This window comes from Lycium ferocissimum, unplaced genomic scaffold (assembly GCF_029784015.1).
Source record: "Lycium ferocissimum isolate CSIRO_LF1 unplaced genomic scaffold, AGI_CSIRO_Lferr_CH_V1 ctg3460, whole genome shotgun sequence".
Lineage (NCBI taxonomy): Eukaryota > Viridiplantae > Streptophyta > Magnoliopsida > Solanales > Solanaceae > Lycium > Lycium ferocissimum.
In genome coordinates, this window is record NW_026725406.1 from 19012 (window position 1) to 30299 (window position 11288).

General features: G+C 33.9%; 1 protein-coding gene across 1 annotated transcript; it reads left to right on the top strand.

The window, feature by feature from the left end:
• Positions 1 to 5535: 5535 nt before the first annotated feature.
• Positions 5536 to 10803, top strand: LOC132044072 (protein unc-13 homolog). Its single transcript, XM_059434562.1, has 5 exons — positions 5536 to 6314; positions 7473 to 8354; positions 8447 to 8899; positions 9136 to 9322; positions 9417 to 10803. Exons 1-5 carry the CDS (start codon positions 5733 to 5735, stop codon positions 10385 to 10387), a joined length of 3075 nt encoding a protein of 1024 aa, XP_059290545.1. The 5' UTR covers positions 5536 to 5732; the 3' UTR covers positions 10388 to 10803.
• The last annotated feature ends 485 nt before the right edge of the window (positions 10804 to 11288 follow it).

Here is an 11288-nt window from a genome sequence, read left to right on the forward strand (position 1 = left end):
ACTGGGTCAATTTTCTTTTGGGCTGGGTATTAAAACGTGGGCTGGTCTGAAAATTGGGTTGGGGTGAATTAAAATGATTGGGATGATGAATTAAAATGTAGGCTTCTAAATTAAGTAAAAAAGACCCATTTTGACTAATTATATGCTGACATGTATTAAAATATTATCTCATATAAAGTATGTATTTATTAGTACTCAGATAAAAATAAAGTGATGTCGTAATAGCCGTGCGATAATATATTTGAAATCAAATAGTAAATAAACACTATTATTTAATTGCGCGAGAATAAATGCGAGGCGTGCGCATATTTAGGTAAAAATCTTGAAACGATAAAAATCGCGACTTATAATAATAATAATAATGATGATAATGATAATTTGGTAAAAAGTGGCAATAATAATAATAACGATAATAGTAATATTAGTGAGCGTAATAAAATAACAATAGTTTTGCAACGGGATAATGAACGCCGTATTAATAAGAGCTAATAATTATAGTAAAAATATAAATAATTGTTGCTTAAATTACCAAAAATAGTAGAAATGTAAATAAATATTTAGGGAAGACGGGACAAAATTGGGTGTCAACACCTATATGTACTGCCCCTAAGTTCTTTGACCATAAAGCACCAAAAAATATGTGCTTGTACATCAAATTCCGCATTCCGAGATATTTACCAAAACAAGAATTCGTAAACATATCCATCTGTATTCGTTAGTTTGCCTCTAATATCTTGCATTACATTAACATTCGTGTATCTACACATAGATGGTGTCACAGCAGGGTGCTTGGTAATCAAAAATTTAGATACCTGAAACAACATGCCAAAAACACGTATGATTGACAAAAAATAGTGAACACAATCAGGTAAAAAAGAGATCAACCAAAAATATATACAAATATAAAACAAAACAGTTGATTGACAATGAAAAAAAATATAATGTAATTCAACAATAAATATATATATGAATATCTCGAAATATAATGATATATATTGACTGAAAATGTAAATTACAGATCTATAATAACTGTCAACAAAATATACACAAATATACTTAAAAATCTTAAAAATTACAGTTATGGTGAAGAACAATAAACACGAATTAACTGAAGAAACATGTGAAAAAAAATAACAATAGAAAATATACTTAAAATGCACATAAAATATAGATCTAGTTAATTCACAGATCTATAATAACTGAACTAAAAAAAACAAACGAACTAAAATATACTGAAAATGCAACATAAATATACCTCTGCATCATCATCCTCATCCACATTATGTTTGGCTTTAGCAATTTTTTTGCCCTTAACATTAGCAACATTGTCACCAAATTTTCTTCTTTTGTTTCTCCATTTGAGAAACCTTTTTCACTTTTTCTTGTTGTTTACTCTTCGAATCAAGATAATCGAAGTAGAACGCTTCTAGGATCGTTAATTCTTTTTGAACAATTCTCGCATAAGAGCCCGCAATGGCCGGTTTCATGTTGAGAAATTCCCAAAGAAAAAATTAGGAATCTCAAATTCGGGTTCTATACCTCTATTTCTTATCGGAGTAGAAGCTTTCTTAGCCATTTCACTTGAATCTAAGAAAAAACAACCAAGAATAAACACTGATAATTAATTATTTAGATTTGCATTCCTGATTCAAACGAAAAAAAAAACCCGAAAACATAGGTTAAATACACGGTGAAAATTAAAAATCAGTATAGAATCTTACCTTTTTTTGGGAATTAGATTTGAATCATGAGTGAAATTAATGAGTAGTTAATTAGAGATAAAAAAAAAAAAAAAAGATGAAGAATTGTAAAACTGATTTGAAATCGAAGGAAATTAAGGGATATTGTGAATAATGGCGTGTATTTAGGGGGATAGGAGAGAGAGACGTTTTTGTTGGCTTTAATTTAGGGGTGTGGGAAGTTATCAGATGAGTGGTAAAAAAATGATAGCTATATGAAGTAAATATGTTATATTTTAGCTACTAAATATAATTATTGAAAAGTTTAATTATGTTCCATAAATAGGTAATAATGAAACCTATGCCAAGTAAAATTTACAAGAAAAAAAAAAGCCAACAAAGGGCTGGAATTTCAGCCCAAATGAGCTGGAAAATTCTGCCCAAAAAAAGGTTGTTTTAGGGGCAAAAGTCACGCCCATTTGCCTTGTTTAGGCATGTGATTTTTGGTGCTTATTTTGAAACTTTTCCTTATTTTATTAGGGAATAAGTTTGACAATATTTTACATGCTTTCCTAGTTTAAAGTTTCCTATTTAGGTTTTAGTATTTATTTATTTCCATAAAAGTAGATTAGAATCCTATACTTTTGGGATAGGTTTTCCCTATATATAGGGGTGGATTTTGTTATTTTTTATTAGACAAATATTATTATTGAGAGTTTCTCTTCTTTACATCTTTGTGTGTGGCTAGTTTGGATTTATCTTGCAACCTTATAAGAATGATTCTTTTAAGAAGTAAGATTAATTCTTAACTTGATATCTTTGATTTTTATTCGTAAATTAAAGAAGGTAATTAGTCTTATACTAGTTATTGCCTCTAGTTTCTTCGAAATAGGGGTCTAGAGACAATAACTAGTATAAGACTTATAGTTGGTGCACTTGTGAGAACTTGATTTAGGAGTGGAAGGATTAGTTGAAATAAATCCCAAACATATTAGGGAAGAAGTGGAGGCTGACCATATATACCTTTTACTAAATTTGGAACTCAAAATGGTGAAAAATCGTAATGTGATAGCTTGACGAACCAAGATGCTCACTAAAATTAGTATTTTTTTTCTTCATATTAATTGTTCAGAGTGTAGTATTTTACAAGACATGAAGCCTTTATGTTTGCAACAAACATCAATAGTTATGTTATTATTTATATAGGGAGGTTCATTCAAATTAAAAAAAGAAATGTTAGTCATGTGTTTGTAATATATTACCTTGGATTTTATTTTAAGAAACTTTATTTGCTAATATGAAGATTTGAGTAGTTTAATTCAAGTTTTAAAATATTTCTATTGTTTAAAAAGAAGAAAACCTTTCTTTCCTTCTTTTAATATAAAGATTTAGAACTTTTATATATATATATATATATATATATATATATATATCATAAAATAAGCAAAAATATCACTTAAGCAAAAATAATATCATAAAATCACTATTAAATCTTTTTTGGAGCTAATGATGTCTTAAATTTAAGGGCAAAATACGGGATGATTGATTAATAGTAAGTAGGGGCGTTCAAAGATAGTAAAACCGATTCGAATTCAAACCGATTTAATAACCGAAAAACTTGGTTTGACTTGATTTGGTTTTAAATTTTAAAATACCGATAACATTTGGTTTGGTTTGGTGTTAAACAAAAAAAAAAAAAACCCGAACCAAAACCGAACAAACCGAATCAAAACATTCCAAGTCCAATACAAATTCAAATGAAGAAAAGTGTCATTTAAGTTTAATAAAATAAAAAGAAATCCATAACAAATTAAAGGAAGAAAATGGCAATGGAATTTAAAAGTTTTTTGACTATATATATTTTCCAATGCTTCATCATTAATTAACTAGAAGTGAAAGGTGGATGTTATAATTCCTATCATAAATGCCTAAATAAAGTTTGAATTAATTAAGAAGATTTTTAGATTTGAATGGATCACGTCTTTTAGTTACCATTTGAATCAAAGGTTCTTTGTATTAATACATTCTAAAATCCGGCAAAAATCGAACCAAACCTATAGAATTTATACTATAATGGTTTGGTTTGGATTAATTGGTTTGGTTTAGTTTTAACCAAAAATCGAGTCAAACCGGATCATGAACACCCCTATTCGTAAGGATATAACTACATCCAATGTGTAATTGAGGGTAATATCAAAATGTTTTGTACAGTAAATGAATATTTTCAACACCTTTTTCCTTTCCTATGCTTAGCCGGCGATTTCCTAAGGACCTCTTGGAAGGACACATTAGAGAAACATCAAAGAAGTACATTTCATGAACTTGAAAATATTAAAGGTTATATCTTCCTCCCTTAATGTCAATAGTGATATAATATGGAAATTATGTTGAAACAAAATCACCTCTTCTTGTGTAGCTTAGTATTAATGGTTTAAATCATTTCAAAAGAGGACTTGATCATCAATGGCAGGAAGGACTAAATTTTAATTGGTATAAAATTACAGCCAAACCTTCTATAACAATCATTCTCTTTTAATGACATTTAACAATAACATATACATATTTCTCAAATCGAATCTTTATGTTATATCTTAACTTTCTATAATAACTTTATACCTATAATAACAATATTTATTATTATAAAGTTACAATATTCTTTGTTAAATTACTTCTTTATAGCAATTTTACTAAAATATTTATGTTGTATTTATTATCTAATAATGACCAAAAAACAATCTTTTACTTATTGTTGTGAATCGAGTTGGATCCATAAGGGCCTATATTAGGGCTAGAAGTGATAAATAAGACTGATCCAGTTGAGATTATTGGGACGAGTAAAATGTTGGAGAGTTTTATTTGGGATCCAGACCCAATTAGCAATTGTTAAAAGGGACTAGAAGATAGAAAGAGCGGTTATGGGAATAGTTGTGAATTATCTGTATTCTCTCATCCCCTTTCTCTGAATTCTAATTTCTCATCCCCATTGTTATCTCTATCCTTAGTTACTTGCTATTTCTAATTCAGTAGTTTAAGTGTTAGAAGTTGTAATTGAGTATTTATGTTGAGAATTCTAATTTGTTCCATATATTTTGTCGGAGACATAACTTTAATTAAATCTTGTAGGTAATAAAACTCTTGTTAATTTGGAAGTTAAGTAGAAATTAAAAGATGTAATTGATGGCCTTTTTGCCTATAACAACAATATAATACCTAAATATCAAATGCATTATAACAGTAAAACTTACCCATATCATTTGTTTATACCCAACCAATGAATAATTCTTTCATGCTTAAGTTTATTACTCCTTTGCTCAATTTACGTGGCATCGTTCGATGTCCAAGAGTTAAATTCTTTAGTTTTGATCGTGTATTTAGACATGAAATCTTTAAGTTTTTTTAAAAATTAAAATTTACATATTTGAAAAAACTACGTAAAAATTACTAGCTATAGGTCACAATAGTTGACAATTCAAAATATTAGAAGCCATATGAAAAAAACTAAGATCAAAGAAAAAAATCATTTGACTCTCAAAATCCAAACGGTACCGCATAAATCGAGACGGATGGAGTACTTAATCATGATTAAGTTATACATATTTTTTACCTTATTTTTTACATTAATTGAAATCAAAATGATTAATTGGGTATATATATCCGGTATGAATAAATATTTACCCAATTATGATAGTCAATCCGGACAATAAAAAAAGAACAAAAGAGAACTGCATGATGAACCGAAAAGTACGTCTTTGGCGCCACTTAGCAACGTCTTTCTTCTTTGCTTCTCGTTTTCTACGCAAATACAAACAGAAATTGCCTTAACCATTCTTTTCTATTCTCTTTTCTTTTTGTCTCAACCAAATCTCTCTCTCTCTTTCTATCTTTTTTTTTTTTCCTTTTTCAACATCAAAAAAAGCTTCAAATATATATATAATGCTCTTCTGCTTCCCTCTTCCTCCAGACATTTGACAAATAAAATACCTTTATTTGCCGGAATCTGAACCACAACCCCACCCCCCCCAAAAAAAAACACCAAAGAAAAAATATTCAAAAATGCCGCCCGAGTTTCACCCTCCCCACCATATAAAAACTCAGCCCGCTCAAAAGCCCGGCCCGAATCCGCCCGAGTCGGACGGCCCGATCATCATCGTCGACCTTGTATGGCCGTTCGGGGAGCTCGATGGGCTCGATAGGGATGATTTTCGAGAGGCCGCTTACGAGATATTCTTCACGGCGTGCCGCTCGTCGCCGGGGTTCGGTGGTAGGACGGCGGCGATTTCGTCATCCCTCAATCCGGAGGGATCGGGGGACGGAAACGGGCCCGGGCCGAGTTCCGGCCCGGGTTCCCCAAAACCGCCCGGGGTGGGGATGGCGATAACTAGCCGGGTGAAAACGGCGTTGGGGTTGAAGATGCTGAAGAAGTCCCCATCAAGGAGGACGTCTGGCGGTGCTGTTATGATGGGTCCGTCTTCGCCTGCAGGAGTTGCGAGCCCGAGGACACCGGGCTCAGCGGGCCCGCAGGCGAAGATACGGAGGCCGCTGACGTCAGCCGAGATAATGAGGCTGCAGATGAGGGTGTCGGAGCAGAGTGATAATAGGCTACGGAAAACTCTTATGAGAACTCTTGTAGGCCAAGTACGTAAATTACGTCTCTATGGAGTATTTATTTTTTTACATTTTTTGTCTTTTGCATGCATTTGAAACTATTTTATGTTCCAAAAATAGCGAATGGGAAACAAAAAGATAATGAAAAGAAAGAATCCAAAAACAAGGGCCGTGTTAGGCTCAGTGCAGTGAGTACACAAAGGTGTTCATCCGAACCCTTAAAAAAAAAAAAAATACTATTTTTCTGAGGTTAAAATTATTTTTTATGTATATATAGTAGACGTTAAACCCCCTAAAAGCGCTTCTTCGTATGTTTACTTTTTTTTTATATTTTGAACCCCTTAATCTAAATCGCTCCGCCACTTGTTAGGCCGGCCTAGGAACTTGTTTGTGTTTCAAGAAAAGGTTTTTTTCTAGAACTCTTTTTGTTTTATCAAAAGAAATGTTTTTTCTTAAAAAAATATTTTTTCTGAATAAACCATAAAATTTCAATTTAGTCATTGTGATGTCATCTACTAAGCATATTTAGCCTTCAATTAATTGAAATATGCACTTTTGATCCTCTGCTTGTGAATTCACAAAGTTTAAGAATAATTAACCGTTCAACATTTAATTACACGTGTTATATTAAGTTTGCATTATTACTCCATATTTGAGGATAATATGCTCTTAAAAATAATCTGACTATAACATGTTTTCAAAGTAAATGGACTAAAAACATACATTTCAATTAATTGAAGGTTAAATGTGTTGAGTCATCATATATCACGGAGACCAAAATCAGAATTTATTAATAACCGACAGTCCAATAGTGCTAAGCCCTGTTAAAGATTATTATTTAGTAGATTCCCACTTTTCTAATTGTGTGTTTTTGGTCCAACACATAATACTTTAGAATATTCTTTGTGATGTTTGCACCATGCATGTGGAATTGATAATGCAGAGGCTTGCTTGGTACTTATGCCAAATAAAGGATGATTGCCAATTATAATTTTGAAGCTTTTTCTGCAAAAAGATTGTGTAGTTTCATACTTTGCAAAAACATGGAATCTATACACAATTGTTTGATGGCTTTCCTTACTTCTTTGTTTCATCTTCTTTCTCATTCAATATTTAAGGTTCAAGAGTAAAATTGAATTACACAAGCATTACATTAGTACTTGTATCTAATGTGGGAATTTTGTGCAGATGGGGAGGCGAGCAGAGACAATAATCTTACCATTGGAGCTATTACGCCATCTTAAACCATCCGAATTCAACGATCCTCTAGAATACCATCTATGGCAAAAACGCCAACTTCGAATCCTCGAAATAGGCCTTCTCCTTCACCCCTCTATCCCAGTAGAAAAAGACAATGCATCCGCAAAACGGTTAATAGAGATCATTCAAGCTTGTGAGATCAAAACAATCGACACTAGCAAAAATTCCGAGACCATGAAATCGCTATGCAATGCCGTTGTCTCCTTAGCCTGGAGAAGTGCTGATGGTGCCCCTAGCGATACCTGTCGTTGGGCTGACGGATTCCCTCTCAACATCCACATTTACACAGCTCTTTTAGGCTCGATCTTCGATCTTAAAGACGATACGTTAGTCCTCAATGAGGTCGATGAGCTTCTTGAATTGATGAAAAAGACATGGTCTACATTGGGTATTACAAGATCAATTCATAACTTGTGTTTTACATGGGTGCTTTTCGAGCAATATGTTGTGACTAACCAAGTGGAGCCTGACCTTCTTGGCGCAACATTGATTATGTTAACCGAAGTTGCAAACGATGCAAAGAAAGTGGACAAGGATCGTATTTATCTTAAGATGCTAAAGAATGTTTTATCCTCGATGAAACGATGGTGTGAGAAGAGATTGTTGAATTATCATGCCAGTTTTCATGCGGAAAATATTGTCCTAATGGAAAATATTATTCCTCTGATGTTCTCTGCCTCGAAAATATTAGAGGAAGATGTTCCGGGATATGGATCTTCTGCTTCTGAAAAAGGGGACGTGAAAGATGATTCGACAGGGAATAGAGTGAATCACTTTATCCGTTCATCATTAAGGACTGCATTCAGTAAGGTTAGTATTTTAGCACTTCTATTTTATTTTTTCTACCCTTGTAGATATACATGTTCACTTCTAATAATAACGTCACTCTTTTTTTCTTCTAGATGTTGGAAGAACGGAATATAAGCGTCGCAACTTTTGAAAACGAAGACGTGATTGAGACACTCATCAAGTTAGCTAATGCCACCGAAGAATTGGCAACTAAGGAGAAGGAAATTTTCACTCCTATCCTCAAGAAATGGCATCCAATTGCAACCGGCGTTGCAGCAGTGACGTTACATACTTGTTACGGAACTTTGTTAAGGCAATACCTAGCGGGTACAACTTTTCTCACGAGCGAGACAGCGTTAGTGTTGCAGAGGGCTGGTAAACTCGAAAAGGTTTTAGTCCAAATGGTGGTGGAGGACTCTGTCGATTGCGAAGATGGAGGCAAAACAATAGTGAGGGAGATGGTTCCTTATGAAGTTGATTCAATCAAAATTAACCTATTGAGGAAATGGATCCAAGATAGTTTGAAGAAAGGGAAAGAGGTTCTTGTGAGATCCAAAGACTCCGAAGTAAGCATTTTCGTTACTCTTACAACTAATAAATAGCAACTTCCATAGTCATACTAAAACGAGTTTAAAAAAAAAAAAAATCCCCATTCACATAGGGTCAGGGGAAGGGCCGCATCCCATTGGTTGATTTCACGGCTCGAACCGTGGCCTATAGGTGACATGGAGACAATTTTACTGGTGTTCCAAGGCTTCCCTTCCCAAAAGGAGTTAATTAACGTAAAATATTTGTTATGCAGACATGGAATCCAAAATCCAAAAGCGAGCCATATGCACAATCAGCACTTGATCTAGTGAAACATTCCAATGAAGCCGTGGACAATTTCTTCGAAATTCCTACAATCATCACTGAGAATTTGGTCAATGATATCGCTGATGGCATAGAAAACCTATTCAAAGATTATGTTACCTTTGTCGCATCATGTGGTAAATACGAACTCAACGAATCCTATACCCGCAAGTATTTGAGGTTTTGATGCTCATATAGTTTTTTGTTCTTAAAAATGTTGCTTTTCTACAGGTGCAAAGCAGAGTTACATGCCAACACTTCCAGCTTTAACAAGATGTGGCCAAGACTCAAGATTTGTGAAACTATGGAAAAAAGCTGCTTGTAGTGTCGGATCAAATGATCCGAACCAGCATTTGACAGACGAAGATAACAATCCGCGGCCTTCAACAAGCCGAGGAACTCAACGCCTATATATAAGGCTAAACACCTTGTATTACCTTCTACAGCAGCTCAACTCCCTTGACAAAACACTATCACTCTCGTCGAGAGTTGTCGCTTCACCAGGAAGCCGTTACAACAAGAACCGACAGTTAGCTTGCTGTTCCTTCTTCGATCAAACACGTTCAGCCATCCAAGAAGCTGTCCAACACGTATCAGAAGTCGCCGCTTATCGTCTGATCTTCTTCGATTCCAACTCTGTATTCTATGCGAGCCTATACGTAGGCGACGTAGAGAACGCACGTATCCGGCCTGCTTTAAGGATACTCAAGCAAAACCTAACTCTCTTGTGTGCTATCCTCATCGACCGGGCTCAAGCGTTAGCACTCAAAGAAGTGATGAGGGCTTCGTTCGAGGCCTATCTTATGGTTTTACTAGCCGGTGGAACGCGAAGAAACTTTTCAAGGATGGATCATCAGATGATTGAGGAAGATTTTGAGAGTTTAAAGAGGGTATTTTGTACTTGTGGTGAAGGTTTAATACTTGAGGATGTTGTGGAAAAAGAAGCTACAATAGTTGAAGGTATAGTGGCATTAATGGGACAATCAACAGAACAATTGGTTGAAGATTTTAGCAGTGTGGCTTGCGAAGCTAGTGGAATTGGAGTTGTGGGAAATGGACAGAAATTGCCTATGCCACCAACAACAGGAAGATGGAATAGGTCAGATGCTAATACAATCTTGAGGGTACTTTGTCATAGGAATGATAAATTTGCCAATCATTTCTTAAAGAAAACATTCCACTTAGCAAAGAGGAGGGGTTGAGAAAAAGTTGGTCTAAAAGCTATGTTGCCGCACCCGTGTCAGATCCTTAAAAATGCATAGATTTTGAAGGATCCGACACACACCAGGAGATATGTTTGAAGAGTCCGAACAACATAGCCTGAAAGACAGAAAAGAAGAGAGAGGTTTGACTAGAAAAGAAGAGAGAGGTTTGACTTGTACAGAAAAAATCAAGAAGAACTAAAATTTTCAAAGTATATATATGCTATTAAAGCTGAATTTTCAATTTGAAGGATGTAAAGTAAAGCCTTCTAGACTATAAAAAGGTTTGTAAAGGAGTACTACTTGAGAAACTTGTACTAATTTATCCTCATTGTATCTTCATGGAACTAGGCATTATTTGATTGTATAATGCTTCTGATCTTTTTTTAATCACTCAAGAGAGATTATTACTTTGACAATATTATTTTATTGTATAAGCACTTTAATTGATATAGTAAGGGTGCCAGAGTGGATTGTTTTACATTAGGACGGGTTAAACGGGTAGAAGAAAAATAGTTAATTTCACCTAATACGAATTTTGACCATGTTATTTAAGCTACATCCAGATTCCAGTGTTTTAAAATTGGCTTACTTGTAGCCGGTTTGACAACTTTAGATAAAGTTTGCTCCTCCTTATTCTTCTTCGTTCAATAGCTTTGCTCGATATTGGTTAATAATGATAAATTAATTACGGTTTGAAAATAAATAAATTAAATTGAGGTATGATAAATGAATTAGATGAGATAACATAAGTGAAATGAAATGAATAAATTACTCACAAAGTTCAGACATATAAGTCTGAAACATCAAACAAAAATGTCTAAAGTTTGGATTACCAACACAAACTTCAGACCAAAAGCTGTTCTATATGATGGTTGGATTACCAAGCAAAGCTTCAGAC

Bases quoted from the DNA above. Each gene is read 5' to 3' on its own strand.
- LOC132044072 (XM_059434562.1), top strand. From the start codon at position 5,733: ATGCCGCCCGAGTTTCACCCTCCCCACCATATAAAAACTCAGCCCGCT. The intron at 8,900-9,135 runs GTAAGCATTTTC...TTTGTTATGCAG, and splicing joins TGAGATCCAAAGACTCCGAA to ACATGGAATCCAAAATCCAA. The intron at 9,323-9,416 runs GTAAATACGAAC...GCTTTTCTACAG, and splicing joins TACCTTTGTCGCATCATGTG to GTGCAAAGCAGAGTTACATG.